The sequence below is a fragment of the Monodon monoceros genome, unplaced genomic scaffold, assembly GCF_005190385.1.
Source record: "Monodon monoceros isolate NGI ecotype Baffin Bay Population unplaced genomic scaffold, NGI_Narwhal_1 Super_Scaffold_13, whole genome shotgun sequence".
Lineage (NCBI taxonomy): Eukaryota > Metazoa > Chordata > Mammalia > Artiodactyla > Monodontidae > Monodon > Monodon monoceros.
In genome coordinates, this window is record NW_021703769.1 from 24,766,820 (window position 1) to 24,784,725 (window position 17,906).

Below are 17,906 nucleotides of genomic sequence, written 5' to 3' on the forward strand. Positions count from 1 at the left end.
ACAGGTGGAGGGTCTGTGGTCCTGCTGGCATTGCCCACGGATGCTGACGGAGAACTAGGGAAGACCCTGGAACCACACAAGAACAAACTCACTCCTGAACTGTGCCCAGAGGGTCCCCAAGCAAGGTGAAGGTCACAGATCCATGGCTTCTGGAACCTAGTAAGACACGCTCTGCTCTTGGTTCAAATTGTTGATACACATCATGCTCAAGTCTTCCATGTTTCTACAGACTCCACTGGATACGACGCTGGCCTGGAAAGGGTGAACTCCCAAAGCAAATGACAGAATGATTAAACACAATGGCAAAGTATGAAAATTAATCGAGATATTTAATAGATGGTGCAAACCATAACTTCATCTGAATATAAATGTATGCACATGTTTCCAATGAGTTATCTCTCAGTTATCACAAACAGCAACAAGGACCTTAGAGCTATGTTAGAAAAATGTATAGCTGGAATTTAACTCTAACAATCTCACACGCTCTCAAAAGAACACCATCCATTTCAAATCAGTGTCACAAACTCCAAAAAGACCAGGCGAGTGGGAGAGAGGAGTGGGCCAGCGTGGGAAACACAGGGGCCAGTACACACATGATGGACAGAAATACAGCTCTTGAGGAAACGAAAATCAGATGCATTATTACAACCAAGGACAAGGAAAAGCCTATGGCTTTAAAAAAATGATTCTTCTGCCAGTACCATACGAGTCTTACAAAGAGATGTGCGACAAGTCAGCTGACATAAAAGGACAGAGGCTACATTTTCAGATCATTTCAACTGCAAACGGTCGACCCTTTCCATTGAGGTTCAGCAGTGGAGTTAGCGTAGTCCAGAAGCTCAATGTTGGATTTGCAAATACAGTTTATTTTACAGAAATTCAACATTATAAACAGCAGGCACCTCCCAGCCCCCCACCCCCCTCCCCCCAACCCGTACCGCTGGGTGCAGACCATGCTATGCAGAGTGAGCAGTGATGCAGCCCTACTGCTTTGGAGGGAGATTCGAGAGTGATGGAACCTGCCTGCACCACGGCCTGCCTGCCCCACACACGCACACGCCTGCCCACCTCGCAGGCCACCAGAGTCTGTCTGGGCCCAGCCCGCGCTGGACCAGTTACATGGATCCAGCCCAGGTCTCCAATTCCTTCATGTCGTCGTCTTCCTCTTCCTTCTTCTTGGCTGTGTGAAGAGAGGAAAAGCTGTTTAGTTTACGAAGGCTGGCTGCAGTGTTCGCCACACACTCTGGCTGGATGCCAGGGCTGCGCTACATGGTGTCTACAAAACAGCCCCGCCCCTGCAGCCAGCCTCATCTCCAGGCTATCAGCAGACTGCTTCTCTGTGCCTAAAAGCTGCAACATACAACTCCAGATAACCAGGCACACTTTCCCCAGCACCTCCCCTCCCCCCACACCGGAGCCACCAGACAAAGCGGGGAGGACTCTACACTGAGAGTCCATCAGGCTCCATGCATGGCCTCAGTCCCAGAGCATGCAAGGTGGGGGCGAGCGGGAAGAACCCCGGAAGAGCTCTAATCCCCGCCCGCCACCCCTTTCCACCTCAAGGGCTTAAGCCACCTCTATACGCTGCCGGCAGCTTGCTGGATGGCCTCCGGACCCCCTCTGCCCACACCCCACCCCGGGCAGCTGATTCGACTAGAGGGGCCACTTCCCCTTGATCTGTGGGAGAGTGAGGTGATACAGCCTGGTCACTCCCCGCTCCCTGGCCTCTCTCTCCATGCCAAATCAAGCAGCTTCACCTTTTCTAGAAGTTCTGTGTGGAAAACTTCTACCCAAGGGTGAAACAGTGCGGGGCGGCGGGAGGCGCAGGCAAGGAAGAAGGTAGTGAAGGTTTTATAGAACCAGGTTTCTAAAAAAGCCAAAGCTGTTTCCTTCCTACCGCGGCAACCTCTGAGGCCCCAGCTTTTACAGGTGTGCACAGCACAGGATACTAGACAGGGAGCAAGAGCTGTCAAACTCTCCCCTTGTTTGGTGGCACAGGGAGAGTAATTCTACAATAATGGTTCTCAACTGGCTGTGATCCGCCCCACCCCCCAACATCTGGCAAACTCCGGTGACATTTTTGGTTGTCAAAACTTGGGGAGGGGGATGCTACTGGCATCTAGTGGGTAGAGGCCATGGGTGCTGCTAGAGATCCACAGAGCACAGGACAGGGCCCCCTCCCAGTCCCCACCCAAAGAATGGTCTGGCTATGTCAACAGTGCCAAGGTTAAGAAACCCTGCTCTACAGAGAAACTAGGAAAGAGCAGGTGACACTGTCTTTAGGGCTGTCACAACAGATCCTATCTGGTTCTCAACTCTGGGCAACTCAGGACCCAAACTGAAGCCAACCAACCACAAGACTACCCACCACGTGGGTCATGGGTATGTCATGACTGTGGCTAAAAGTACTCACTGGGTTTTGATGGTAGGGATATAGAAGGAACATTTGGTAGAGGGACTGTTTCTGGTCCACTGATTTCCAGCAAATTCTTGTCTAGTTCCTCCTGTTCTAGTTCTTCTAATTCTGCCATGAGCTCATCCTGGTAAAAGCAAACACAAAAATGAGAGACAACCTTGGAATCCCAGCCCCTCCAGTGGTACCTCTTAGCTGATGGCTCAGGGGGTGGCTCATTTTTTAAAAGCCCCACAGCCCCTCTGAGAAGGTCAGAGGGGAGATGAACTCCAGGTCCACACTCTGTGACTCAAACATCCTAAACATACTTCTACTGGTGAACGTAACACACCATGAGCTATTATTGCTGTCTACGTCTGGGGCCCCTGCACCAGGCTGTGAGCATCCTGAGGAAAGGGACTGTATTTTATCGTTCCCATTTCCTTATCTCAGAACTGGGCGCACTGAGTGAATGTTCAGGAATGTCTGCTGAATTGAAATGAACTTGACTAGTCCATCAAACTCCAGTCTGAAAACATGAAAAGCCTGGTGCTGTGAGCCAAGGGTAAGAGCCACAGGCTGTTTCCTCAGCTATACAGTGGGAATCAGCACAAAGAATTAGGTTTGATGAAGAGAGCCTGACCTTCAGTGCACTCAAATCTAAGGCAGAATGAGGTACAGGGCCTGTAACTGTATTTTAAAAACCTAAGAGACCCAACGTTCTAATTGCCACAGCAGAAATTGGTAGGTGGCCAAGTTCCAGACGGATCCTTCAGGGGGGATCAGGTGTAAATGTTCCTTCCTTGGTTTCACCTTTATCTCACATCAGAGTTGTCTGAGGGCAAATCCTGTAAACTTCTCCAGGGCATGGTGACCTCAGCTGCCCCAGCTCTGAGCCCAGGACTCACTACGGAAAGGTGCAGGTAACTACCTGTTGAAACCAATATTTACCTGAAGTCTGCTGAGGGGTCCCAACAAAGGCTCCTTTACTCCACCTAAGCTCCCCAAACAGTGAGAGCAGCCCTCAAAACCCAGAATTAGGGAGGGTTAATACCATGCCCTGTCTATGTTCAAGTCTCTGGAGGGACAAGAACTGGTGACTTCCAAGCCACATATTCCCTGCCAGAGAGGCTTCAAGAGCACATCAGAGGCAGCCCAGGAATCACTTGTGAAGCCTGTGTGATCTGCATGAAACCACTCACCTCGTCAAACTCTTCTCCAAACCCTACAGGTTTTGAAATAGCTGTTGAAATCTCTTCTGCAAGTTCCTGCTGGTCAGCAATGTCCTGCATTAACTCATCAACTTTATCGATGTCCCTTTAAATGAAACAGACAGATGTCATGTTGGACAGTCTGTGTAAAGAGGGCCTGTGAGGCAGAAGCAGAAGCCCTGCTCCCCGCAGTCTGCTGCCCAGCCCCAGCCCCACAATTACTCCCTCTGAGGAATTCCTTTTTTGTCTTTACTTTGTCTTCCTCCTCCTCTTTAAAATAGAGGATCACAGAATCAAGAAGATGGAAGCATCCTTAGACATCGCCTAGTCCAACACCCTAAGGAAACAAGGCTTGGCAAAGTTAGGTGCCATTGTCAGGGTCTCTCATGCAAGCTGGTAAACACGTTGGATGAGACCATGGGACTTGAACTCCTGGGCCAGTAGCTCTTCAAGCTCAAGGGTAACTCTGCACCGGGGGAGGTAAAATCACAAATCATAAAACAGAGCCACGCCATTTGACAGGCCCTTCCCATCTACACAGATCCACTTATGGCTCCTCTACTAGGCCCCAAAGGAAAAGCAAACAATGCAGAATTATTTTCTATAACACTGTCAATCATATAAACTTACAATTAATCAATATAATATACACATGTATACTTCAAGGCATGCACAGTATTCACTGAGACGTGCTGTGCGCCAGGCATCTTGGAGAACATGGACATGAAGCAGACGTGGACCTCACTCAGGAGGCTCAGTCCAGTGAACATCCCCTCAGACGATAGCTCAGTTATTTGAAGGCTACTTTTCCTGCAATCCCACACTTCTAGAACAGGGATCAGCAAACTTTTTCTGTAAAGGGCCAAACAGTAAATATTTTAGAATTTGTGGGCCATACGATCTGTCACAAAAATTCAACCCTGCCATGTGCCACAAAAGCAGCCACAGAAAATATGTATTAATGGACACAACTGTGTTTCAATAAAATTTTATTTACAAAAATTGGCAGCAGGCCCACAGGCTGCATTTGGCCAGTCCCTGTTCTACAGCGCAGCTGAGTACCCAAAGGAAGCAAAAAAGTGCTCCAAGCACCCCCAAATATACAATGCCAAGTTCAAGCACTAAAACAAATGCAGAATTTTGTTCTGTTTGGGAGAGGCCCTCATCTGGAGCCTAGTGTTACCCTGGCCTTTAATTACAAATATAACAAGCTCGGTTATCTAGTTTCTTCGGCCACTGTATATGAGAAGTAGCCACATAAAGGAAGGAATGCTGAGGTCAAGAACACTGTCAACATGATAGCCAAAGCCCAAGAGCAAGGGGGGAGGCAGAAAATTCCATCAAAAACAGACCTAAGAAGAGAGGGAGCTAAAGCCCTCAAATGTACCACATTTTTCAGGACCCCTGACAGCACGAGGGGAAAGTCACGGGCATTGATTCTAATCCCAGTTCTATCCAAGTTTACACAAACCCAGGGCAAGTCACCTCCCCTCCCTGGGACAAACTTCCCCACCTTGATGATCAGAGGCTTGGGTGAGAGAAACTTCTAAGGACCTTTCCAGCTTGAAACTCTATATTCATCCCAATAACCCTGAATTACTCAGAAAACACTGTTTCATTCCATGAGATCTGCTTCCGAGGGCAGCAGGGCACATAATCCATTTTAAAAGGAGTTCCAAAAAAGAATGCAAATTAAAACAAACTCAGGTGCTTGAATGGATAAGTCAAGGGGTCTGCCCAAGGCCATGGCCCGGGATTGAGGCACTCCAGGGCCAGCACTGCCCTTCCACATGGGTGCCCCCCTCCACCAGTGGGTGGCCACGTACATGTTGTCGTGGGCAGCCTTCATGGCTTTGGCGGCATAGCCCATGTTCTTGAGCACCTCGGTGTTGGTGTTAGCATTCTCCAGGGCCTCTCGCTGGAACTCGATGGTTGACAGTGTGCCGTCGATCTGTGCCAGCTGCTTTTCATACCTCTTCTTGCGCTTCAGTGCCTGGAGGGCAGCTGCACAGGGGGAAGAAAACAGGGTTTCAGAGAGCCCAGATACAGGGCAATGTCTTAGAGTTCACTGAGTCTTCTCCCTAACTGTGATGGATGCACTTCAGTTTCTGCTTCCACTATAACAGAGGGCTAATAATCTCTCCTACACAAAAAGCACATTCAATTTTCTAAGGTAACTATACTAGGGACTTCCTTGGTGGCACAGTGGTTAAGAATCCACCTGCCAATGCAGGGGACATGGGTTCAATCCCTGGTCCGGGAAGATCCCACATGCCACAGAGCAACTAAGCCCACGCACCACAACTGCTGAAGACCATGTACTCTAGGGCCCATGTGCCGCAACTACTGAGCCCGCATACTGTAACTACTGAAGCCCACGTGCCTAGAGCCCATGCTCTGCAACAAGAGAAGCCACCACAATGAGAAGCCCGTGCACCGCAACAAAGAGTAGCCCCTGCTCGCCCCAACTGGAGAAAGCCCATGCGCAGCAACGAAGACCCAACGCAGCGAAAAGTAAATTGTAAAAAGCAGAAAATTATACAAAATTCACAGACTTCAAAACGCAGTCAGGCACATAAGCAAAAGTTCACACTCTTTGGTAACCGCACACACACAAATCAAAGCATGGAGGACACCCAGAAAAAGAATGTGCTTTGAAGTCAAATTGCCTTAGGTTCAAACCCCAGCTCTCAGACTTAGTGAGCTACTTAGCCTCCCTGATAGGTTCACTGTGAATGAGATAACATAACAGAAACACTTAGCACAACATTAAACATAGTGCACACCCAAAAAACCAGCAGCTCTAATTATTATAAAGCAGCTTTTTTTTTTTAAGTCCTCAGAAGTCATTGCTAAGGTAAAGTATCTTTTTTTTTAAATTAATTTATTTTTGGCTGTGTTGGGTCTTCGTTTCTGTGCGAGGGCTTTCTCTAGTTGCGGCAAGCAGGGGCCACTCTTCATTGCGGTGCGCAGGCCTCTCACTATCGTGGCCTCTCTTGTTGTGGAGCACAGGCTCCAGACACGCAGGCTCAGTAGTTGTGGCTCACGGGCCTAGTTGCTCTGTGGCATGTGGGATCTTCCCAGACCAGGGCTCAAACCCGTGTCCCCTGCATTGGCAGGCGGATTCTCAACCACTGCGCCACCAGGGAAGCTTTAAAGTATCATTTTATGTCAACTAAATTACAAAATAATAAATAACGACTATAGCAAATACTGGATCATTTGGGCTTAAAATGCTATCTCACACACAGCCAGCCACTGTAAATTGTTATAATGTTTCTGAAAAGTAACATGGCAACACACAGCAACAGCCATAATATTGTTTCTGCCCTCTGACCCAGTAATTTCTTTCTGGAAATGTATTCAACAAAAGCAAAAAGCCCCATGCCTGAAGATGGTAACTATAGCATTCCCTATCATAGAAAACAGCACAAGTGAAATAAAGACAGAACTCCCTGTCAGGGACTAATCTAGAGTCTGACCATCTGGTCAAATCAATGCCATCATCACTCTCGGCCTCCTGGTGTGCTTAGGCTAATATAGGAGATAATCTCGTTTTAAGGTTCAGTCAGGGCAAGCAATTGGATCAAGATGACTTGGTAGCAGAGCAAGGGCCAAACCACACCTCCCGACTCAAAACCCAGGCTTCCCTCCCCTTACTATTTTAGTTCCCCTCTTTACACTGAAAAGCATCTTTAGCACACATCTTAGCTGGGCATCGAAGCCAGGAAGGAGGCTCTGCACAGAATCAAGCAGAAGGAATGGGCTGCCGGCACCTGCCTTGGCCTGGACAGCACTAGCCTCACATACATATGTAGACACATATGCACCCATGCACTCGTGCCCCCCCAGCTCCATACCAAAGCCACCTCCTGCAGGCTGTAGGCAACAGCCAATCACCTCCCCAAGAGGGCTGTGGTTTCTCCATATGTCACCTGAATAGGTCCCGTACTCCTTCCACTAAAGCTCCCTGTTAGCCTAGGACAGCACCCTGAGAATCATTTGCCAAGGAAATAGGGCCTTGGCTTGCATGTAAGCAGTCCATAGTTCCTTTAAAAGCAGCAGACAAGGGCTTCCCTGGTGGTGCAGTGGTTAAGAATCTGCCTGCCCTGAATGCAGGGTACACGGGTTCGAGCCCTGGGCTAGGAAGATCCCACATGCCACAGAGCAACGAAGTCTGTGTGCCACAACTACTGAGCCTGCACTCTAGAGCCCACAAGCCACAACTACTGAAGCCCGCATGCCACAACTACTGAAGCCCGTGCGCCTAGAGCCCGTGCCCCGCAACAAGAGAAGCCACCGCAATGAGAAGCCCATGAAGCCCGTGCACCACAATGAAGAGTAGCCCCTGCTCGCCACAACTAGAGAAAGCTCGCGTGCAGCAATGAAGACCTGATGCAGCCATAAATAAATAAATAAATAAATAAATAAAAATTTAAAAATAAAAGCAGCAGACAAAAACCACCAGGAAAATTCCTCCAGCCAAAGGATAAAGCAGGCTAAAGAAACACTGCTAAAAATCTGAAGAACAATGAAATGTGCCTCTAAAAGCTGAAAAGCCGTTCAACCTGTTATCTCCCTCATTCTGGTATGAATGGCCAGATGGCCTATGACTTCAAAAAATCCAACCTGCAGTCACACCCAGGGGTCCCCAAGACCCTTTACTGAACATCTTCACCTTCTGCTAGTACTAAGCCATGCTTGCCAAGTAAGTACCTCACAACAGCAACCCTTTAAGGTAGAAATGACCACCCTTTTTAGCAGATGAGGAAACAGGTTCAGAGAGGTTCTGTAACTCAGGTTACCAGGTGGTAGGCAGCAGAGAGGGGATTAAGCCAGGTATGGAACTCCAAAGTCCATGGGCTGCCATACTAACTGTTATGCCTCCCAATGAATGAACAAGACAGGACCCTGCCCTGGAGGCACCATCCAGTGCAGCAGGGAGCGTCCAGGGAACTGTGGGATCACAGAAGAGGGAGTACATATCCAATCATGCCATTCCTTTGCTTAAGAACCCGCAACAGCTCCCTCTGCCCACAGGACAAAGCCTCCACGTGGTTTAATGTAGCCTGCAAGGCCCTGCGGGAGGCAAGGGACTGGGATTCTCGCCACAAGCCTGGTTCTAGGAGCCCCAGCACCAGTTCCGAATCCCTTTGCCATTGACCATCATGGCAGATGGAAGGCATCTGGGGAGAGTCCTGGTATACAAATGCTCAGGGCCTGGGGCTGCTTCCTCCTGACTTCGCGGATACTGTGTTGCTTTTCCACAGAAACCAACTTAGACACACCCTAATCAACAAGTGATTCTCAAGCCTTCTGAGGCCCATGTCCCACCATGTACCCCTTTCCCAGGTCCTCCTCAGCCTCCCCCATCACTCACAGCATAGCCCAGCCTCTAACAACTTGTTCACCAGTCAAGATTCAATAGGTGTTATGAGCGCCGGCTGCATGATAAGCAAGCAGGGCGGCTGCTGCAGTCCTGCCCACCTCCTCATTCAATCCTCCCGCATGGTCCAAGGGCACAGATCCCAGATCCACACCAACAAGACTGGGGATCAGAAAGGTGGAGTGGGGACTTCCCTGGTGGCACAGTGGTTAAGAATCCGCCTGCCAATGCAGAGGACACAGGTTCGAGCCCTGGTCTGGGAAGATCCCACATGCCGCAGAGCAACTAAACCCGTGTGCCACAACTACTAAGCCTGCGCTCTAGAGCCCGAGAGCCACAACTAACTGAGCCCACGTGCCGCAACTCCTAAAGTCCGCGCGCCTAGAGCCCATGCTCCGCAACAAGAGGAGCCACTGCAATGAGAAGCCTGCATACTGCAACGAAGAGTAGCCCCTGCTAGCCACAACTAGAGAAAGCCCTCGAGCAGCAACCAAGACCCAACTCAGTCAAAAGTAAATACATAAAATAAATAAATTTAAAAAAAAGAAAAGAAAAGAAAGGTGGAGTGGCTCATCCTGCTGTTATGAGAGGAGGGGAAGGCTCAACCACTAGTCTGTATAAACCCCCAGGCCTCTGCTCTTCCCACACGGGCTCGGGATGATGGCAAGTGACACTGGGACAGTTCTCAAGAACAAACAACAAGATGACATTTGCCTTGCTTCTCAGTGTCCTGAGTGTAGCGGGAGCCTTGATTTTATACAGTTAGCTATGTTCTGATTTTTAAAACCATTCCTTGCCTGTTAACATCATAGGTTTAGAATAGTTTTAACTTTTGCTCGAATACATTTTCAATTGGCAGTGACTCCTTGCATGGCAATCTGGCATTTCTCTGCTCTACACCCCACTGCTAAAATCCCCCAAGCAATAAATTATCTGGAAACAAACACCCAAACATACCAGGGAGGTAAGCAAGAGTCCCCCATGAATGAAATAATGTTTATATTATTCATCTTTACAAACCATCATCCAGCACAATGACTGGTACACAGCAAGTGCTTAATATATATTAAACTGAATCTCCAATTTCACCTGTTTTTTAAAGTTTTTCATATACTCTGCAGGGTCCCTCATGTGGGGTACACCCATATTTTACCTCCTGTGTACCTCTTACTCAATGGAGAAAAGATAACATGTCATTGAAACACTGGCTAAAACAGTCATTGGGCAGCATTCTTTCCCTGCATTCGTCCTGGTCCATAAAACAGGAACTTTTGCAAGGGCCCACCCTTCCCCCTGTATCCTCGCCACGAGGTGTGCCCTGTCTGAGGGGAGGAAAAGTCCTGAGTGAACAGCCTGGCCCTCTAGGGCTCCCCTTCCTGCCTGCAGGGTTCACACGGTCTCTTCCCCTCCTCGCAGTGAACTCTCCAGGACGGCTTCTGGCAGAGACAGTCCATTTGTTTACCCCAATCTAAATCCTGTGTGTATTTCTCAGCTAGTTGAGAACCCCAAAGTGAAAGGGTAAGTGATTCGTTTCCCCCTTTCCATACATGGTTCATGAGTAGAGTAACCTTGAAATTTGACATGGGGTCAGCCTTTGGGCTGCGAAAATATGTGTAAACATAAATATTCAGAGCACTTGAACCACCCCGTATCTTACAAACATGTGGCACACTGGTGAAGTATAACTTAGGGCAAGCTAAATGAGTAAAAATGCCTCTCTTCCTGCAGACCACTCCACTTCATGTAAAACAGCCTCCATCCCAATCTTATTGCTGACCACAAAAATTTGCTTCTACATATAGCCAAAGCCAAAAGGGCCAGACCCAATGTTTTTCATAAATATGTGCTAGCTCTTAGTATCTTGCCTTATACTTCTCTAAACTCCTGATGGTTGGTTTAAAAAAACAAGTACTTAGTTCTCAATACAAAGTTTAAAAAAAATGTAATCATGTGAGGTGATGCATGTTAACTGAATGTATTTTGATAATCATTTCACAATATATACAAACATTAAATCATTACACTATACACCTAAAAATAATATAATGTTATATGTCAATTATATCTCAATAAAACTGGTGGGGGGGGAATGGAAAAAAAATAAAAACAAGTACTGGGTTAACAAGGAGTTCATCTAAACCAAATATTCAAAGAAGGTGCTCAAATAAATCCCTCTTCTGCCAAAGAACCCCGCCCCCCCCACCCCGCCCCTGCCCCCCCCACCCCGCCCCTGCCGTATCATTCATAAACACAATGCTTTAACAACTGAAATCTACCCCAGGCCAAAAGAAGTTTAAAAGGTTGCTTTTAGATGGAAAAAAATAGTCCTTGGAATCTCCATATTTAATTATGCCTTTGCTGGTTCCAAGAGAGTAATTACAGCGGCAATTACAGAATCTAATAACCAGCTTTATTGGCTCTGAAAGCTGAAGCAAAAACAACTCCAACCATGTTGAAATAAACATTGGTCTCCAGACAGTTGCTTCATTAGAAACTCTAAACAGCTATTTGAAGAAAAAATACAGAAGAGATACCCTAAGAAGCAGAGAGACCAGTGGAAAAGACATTCACCCAAGACCAGAAACTCCTTCTGCAAGGCATCTGTTAGTGACTGGTAGCGAAACCATTTTCAAAGAATGCATCAGTTCGGTACAACTAGGTAGGACATTCCTTTTTCCTCGGCAAAGGCAGACTTAAGACTTATCTTTGAAGAGTTGCCGAGGAGGGCAAGTTTGCCTGCCCTGATCTGGGGGCATTCAGAATAGAGGCCATTAGCCCAGGGCATCTCAACAGATGCTAAGATCTCATAACTGTACACTAATGACTAATACATTGAGATTCAGGCATTGGGGAGAAGGAGGGTCCAGTAATATCCTCTCACTGAATGAATGATGATGTCTAGAGTCCTTTCAAAGACGCAAGATTCTACATGTGAATTCATGCAGCAGAAGGTCCAAGGGCTGGGAGAGGAGGAGAGCGCTGGTTCTTTCCCACTCTCAGCATGAACTACATAGAAAACACAAACACACTCCAGGGGATACTTACCCACAAATGCAATGCTAAGTGAGAATTCGGAAGAACCTTCAGTGGCTTGGTCATGGCAGAGCTACTGGCAGGCAGGGAGCCGGTGAAGCTGAGGGAGCCCTGCTTTGCCCACCTCCAGCAATCAGTCAGATGCTCCTTGCTCACTGTGACCATGAATAAACCTCAGATGTTCAGTGTACCCTCAGCCAGGAGAACCACACCTGGCCCTCAAGCCACTAGTCACTTTGCTGGGGTCACCTGTCATCTGCCCTGTGTATGGGCAAGAAAAGACCTAAAGTCAAAACTACAAAGTTCACCACCAATGTCAAAGAAACCCATCCTCCTGCAGGGACGGTTATCAGTAAGCATCCCTGCACCACATGGCACTGGATGTCCTGCCAAACCCTGACCAAATGAGAGTTACAATCTTGGCATCAAAAGCAGAGGGGGCTTGAAGGATTCTCGGAGATCCCAAAGTCCAACCCATCTCATTAGAAACAGAGAAAAAATGATGCCCAGAAAAGGTGACACGGCCTGCAAGGATCCCACAGTGAGTTAGAGGAAGAATCAGGACTAGAACCCAGGTCTGCAGCCCAGGGCTCTTTCTACTACCTCAACTCTGTTACCTCCAAATTAAGTTGCTATAAATAAATCAGCAGCTCCCCTGGCATAAGGAAAACAGTGTCCTAATGCTCTTTCATCCAATCATAAACTCTGCCTTTTGCAAACCCCATTTAAAAGCTCACGCTGGGACTTCCCTGGTGGCGCAGTGGTTGAGAGTCCACCTGCCAATGCAGGGGACATGGGTTCGTGCCCCGGTCTGGGAGGATCCCACATGCCGTGGAGCAGCTAGGCCCGTGAGCCATGGCCGCTGAGCCTGCGCGTCCGGAGCCAGTGCTCCACAACGGGAGAGGCCACAACAGTGAGAGGCCCGCGTACTGCAAAAAAAAAAAAAAAAAGAATCCGCCTGCCAATGCAGGGAACACGGGTTCAATCCCTGGTCTGGGAAGATCCCACATGCCGCGGAGCAACTAAGCCTATGCACCACAACTACTGAGCCTTCGCTCTAGAGCCCGCGAGCCACAACTACTGAAGCCCACGTGCCTAGAGCCCCTGCTCTGCAAAAAGAGAAGCCACCACGATGGGAAGCCCACGCACCGCAACAAAGAGTAGCCCCCGCTCGCCGCAACTAGAGAAAGTCCGCACGCAGCAATGAAGACCCAACGCAGCCAAAAATAAAATAAAATAAAATAAAAGCTCATGCTAACACATCGAAGAACCGGAAAGCTACCTGATATGCTCTCCTAAGTCCCCATTTAGAAGAAAAACGAACGGAAAAGAGGTGCTGGTCTGTCTGGTTCCAGAGGACTCTCCCCAGAATGGGTGCTGCTGACCCTGCCTGTAGTTTCAGAAGGCGGGGGCAGGACTGGGCTCTCATTTCTCTACCTTGTATAAAGGTGCTAGGAACCTACAGAAAGGTCTCCAAAACCAAAATGCCCAAAGTCGATTTTGTGTTCATCGTCACTCAGTGTCCCAGGCTCACCTGTGGAAAAGAGGGTCTCATCCTGCCAAAGCCTTAGAATGCTGTCCCTGACACTGCTGTGTTTATTCCCCCACAGCTGGAGAGTTCAGGCTAGAGGTGCAGACAGCATTTTTCAGAGCAGCCTCCTTCTCTGTGTTGTATCTCCCAGTTCCCCTAATTTGCTCTCCATGGCCTGGAGCTAATACACTCCATTTAGCAATGATAAAATAAGTACTTGTGTATGACCAGGAAAGCAGAGCCTGAAACCCTGGCTGACTTCATCAGCAAACACACAGGGAGTATAGTACTCCCTGCGAGGGAAAATTCGAGAGAGAAAGAAAAAAGCCCCTTAACTGTTTAACATGGACAGAGATGAAAGAAATAAGCCCCACTCAATTAACAATCTAACAAACTGCTTCAAAATCATTTAAACAGCAAACAGAAAGTATGTTCTGTAAAGAAAGGTAAAGGCAAGATAAGACACAGTCAAATAAGCTGAGGAAATGCGGGTCACATCAAATTACAATGGTCATTTACGGAGTCCAGTTGTCCAGCTGTGAGCTTCAGCTGCACTATCAAGTAAAGCCTAAGCAAATCACTTAACCTCACTAATCCTCACGTAATAATAAAACCCACCTCATAGTCATTGTGAGGATTAAAACGAGACATGTATGTGAAGCTCCTGGCACTGGGCCGGACATGCACACGTGTTCAGTTCATGTTGGTCACTGGTATTACTACCTACAGGACTTCTCAAAGCCTATTTCAGTAGAAGAAGAACCAATACCACTACGAGTCCCTGTGCCACCACCCTCCAAAAAAACAGCTTGGGAAAAAACAATTTAATACCACCTTGATTATGTACCCAACACAAGCTCCATCTACCTCTGTCCTGGTTGACTTGTACCAGCACTGGGGCACAGAGAAAAGAGCACAGGGCTTGGTGTCAGAATCCTGGCCCTGGGTCACACTGGCCTGGGGTGAATTATTTCACCTCTTCATCAAATGGAAAATGGGAGTGATATAGCTACCCCAAGGACAGGTGAGAAAGATAATCGCTGAAAATACTCGATAAACATGAGCATTTTCCTTTTCTGCCTCTCTTTCCTTGCCCGTGTCTGACATTCTCTCTGAGGAGCTCTGTATCTTCCTGTCCCTCCCCCAGCCCAGCGTGTCCCTCCAAGAAACAGTATACAGCTGAGGCACAGTGGAGAGAAATATATAACAGCAGCTAACACCTATGGGGGGCTTCTTGGATGCCAGGCACCATGGCTTGTGCTTTATGTGCTCACTGGTCCCCCCCAAAAATCCTACCCTACGTGGTAGGTACTGTAGTGTCCCATCTCAAGATGGGGAAATTGAGGTTCAAAGAGTTTATCGCCTGCCCAGGTCATACAGTTAAGCAGTGGCAAGCATGGGATCAGTGCCAGGCTGCCTCTCTGTAAAGGGCATGTTCTTACTCCACGAAGGAACGTCTACCCTGTACCAGCTGGCCTGCTTCTGCCTGAGTCTGGGGATCTGAGAGCCTCTGTGCTTCCCCGCCCAACAGATTCTACAAGCCAGCAGTCTAGCACCAAAGGCATCCAAGGGGCAGCTCAGTCTGCCCAGAAACTCTCAACTAATCGATAATCCATGAGAGTAGGCAGTAAAAGCCTCTAACAACAACAACAAAATTCTAGTGGATTTTAAATTGGTTAGACGTACACGTGACAAAATCCAACCATTTAATCAACCCCTCTGCATTTGGGATGACAATTCTACATAGTTACAGAGTTTGTAGGGAGGCTTTTGTTTTTGTTTTAAAGAATAAATGTCTTCTTTCCTTGTGCTTGCCCTATCTCTTCCCTAGACCACAAGCTTCTTAAGGTTCTCAGGAGCCGAACAGCACTGAGATAAGGAGGTGGGGGGGCATTCCAGAAAGTCCAGCGTTGCCCTGTCATTTCTTCTGAGGCCAGTGGGCTGGGCCCTCTGTCCTCTCTCCCCGTAATGGCCTCCAGATCTTTTCCAAGACCTAAAATGACCTCCCCTCTGTATTCTAGAAGACCCAGAGACCACAGCTATAAGAACTTGGTAAGGTTTCTCAAACTCCTGTCACTTGTCCACTCTTTTTTTCTGTGTTAACCTCGACTGGAATGCCTAGAACTCTAAAACCAAAGGGTCCAGGGCTTGTTTAAGGGACAGCGAGTCTGGGACCTCCTCTGGGACTACATCTGGAGAGAGGTGGCAGTGGCCCAGAGTAAGGAGATGATTCCAGAGTGGGCCAGTGGCAGTGGCCTGGGCCATAAGGAGGAAAAGAAAATGGCCGAGGGGAGCAGGCTCTCCCAGGGGAATAGTGCAAAGGCCCGTGTGGCTGCATCCTCTTGTCCCCGAAAGGACAGATGATGGCTTCCCACGGCTCTGCTGCAGCTGGGTTTCAATTTGGGCAGGAAGAGGAGGTGTTCCACTTCCTAGAAACAGCAGGCATCCAGGAAGTACCTCCTTGTGATAAGGGTAACTCGAGGCCAGGCTGGGGAACTAAGATCCCAGGAAGGGAAGTGATCTGCCCTTGGTTTTTTTTGTGTGTGTGTGTGGCACGCGGGCCTCTCCCGCTGCACGCACAGGCTCAGCAGCCATGGCTCATGGGCCCAGCCGCTTCGCGGCATGCGGGATCCTCCCGGACCGGGGCACGAACCCGCGTCCCCTGCATGGGCAGGCAGACTCCCAACCACTGTGCCACCAGGGAAGCCCCTGCCCTTGGTTTTTAAGGGCCACAGTCAGATAGCCTATGTTCTGGGATCTAAGGCAAGGTTCTTTCCTGTATGGCAACCAAGTCACAGAATTTCGTTTAAACAGCTATCAGAGGCTAAAATTGCGCACCCATACAATCCACAGATTTGTCTTAGTTGTCCCATGTCTTAATGCATAAATTTGATTTGAATGCACATTTCACACTAAAATCCAGATTTGGGGCTTCCTTTTGAAAATGCAGATTTTCCAGCAACACTGAGCCCACACTGCTGTCTGGCAACAATCGAGTGGAGCTAAGTAGCAGCAGTGCTTTTTGAAGGGGCACATACTCTCCAATTCACCTCCGCACCCACCACTGCCCACCACCTTACACCTGACCACCCCACAACATCTTAGTTCTGGAGAACAACCTCTTGCCTTCAGGCAGTTAAGGTCATGCCCAATTTAAAGACAGGCAATGGAAGCCCCAAACGTTCAAGAACTTGCTCAAGGTCACATGGTTAGAGGTAATGGCCAAGGAAGAATCCAAGCCAGGTGCCCTGCCCCTGGACAATGCTCCTTCCACTACTCCTAGGGAGACCTCTGACTAGACAGAACCTGCAACCCAGGTCCTGTGCTCCTGGATTTGGCTTCTAGATCTAACTCTGCCAAGACCAAATTACGTCACTTAGCAAGCCCCCTCATTTCTTAGGACCTCAGACTCCTCATCAAGGATATGAGAAGAGTGGATCAGTTCCCTCCTGAGGTCCTCCTCCAGCTCTAACAATATGTGACACTATACAGCTCTAAGGTTTCCAGTGATTGGTTGAAACAAACACAAAAGGTTGTTTCTGATTGACCCTGTGTGATCCCGAAAATGTAATTAACATCAATACATTTCCCGAGTCAAGTTTTTCCTGTCCAATGAAATTAGCAGTATCTCTTTTTCACAAACTGAGTTAGAAAAATCAGAGACCACTTCCAGCCTCTGAACTCTATTGCTCTAGCTGGGTGGAGGAAGTTAACACTCAGATCAAACATTAGCCACAAATATCAATCACAAATGTCATTCAGGGAGAAGAGGTAACTGCAGTTAGACTGCAGGCCCCGATGCCCTCATCCTCCATCTCTTTATAATAAGTTCTAGGACTGCTGACATCCTCTCTCAGAAATTCATCTCTTCTGCCAGCCTCTAGGGAGATACCCTTAGCCTGACGTTCCCCAGCCCCTACAACGATTTCTTCTTGGCTTTTTTTTTTTTCCTAGATTCTTTCCCTCCTCTTCTCAATTCCTATTAGTTGCATGGAGCTCAAATCTTGGCCCTGCATTCTTTTTCATATACTAACCTGAGCTAACACCTATTCAGAGCCTTATATTTTATTCCTTCATTTAATCCTCACAGTAAGGAATTAGTCTTTTTAGCCCGTTTATGGATGAGGAGATTGGAGGCTGGAGAGATTAAGTAACTTGCTAAACTCTCAAAGCTTGTGAATAACTGGCAGACTCAAATCCACACTCCTGCTTCTAGCCAAGAAGAATGGTAGGGAATGATCTACCTCCCCACCTAAAAGAAATGAAACAATGGTTTTCAAGACACTGGACATCAGGCAAAAAAGGACAGCAATTCTGGGAGATGAGAAATAAACAGGGTGAGGCTTCCCTGTT

At 48.0% G+C, this 17,906-nt stretch overlaps 1 protein-coding gene across 1 annotated transcript in view; it reads right to left on the reverse strand.

Moving 5' to 3' along the window:
* Positions 1–310: 310 nt before the first annotated feature.
* The window catches only part of CHMP4B (charged multivesicular body protein 4B), a 47,226-nt gene continuing 29,630 nt past the window's right edge, over positions 311–17,906 (reverse strand). The window contains exons 2-5 of the mRNA XM_029221287.1: positions 5,430–5,607; positions 3,595–3,709; positions 2,414–2,540; positions 311–1,180 (exon numbers count right to left, since the gene is read on the reverse strand). Coding sequence (XP_029077120.1) covers positions 1,116–1,180; positions 2,414–2,540; positions 3,595–3,709; positions 5,430–5,607 — 485 coding nt within the window. The 3' untranslated portion in view covers positions 311–1,115. The remainder of the gene's footprint in view (positions 1,181–2,413; positions 2,541–3,594; positions 3,710–5,429; positions 5,608–17,906) is intronic.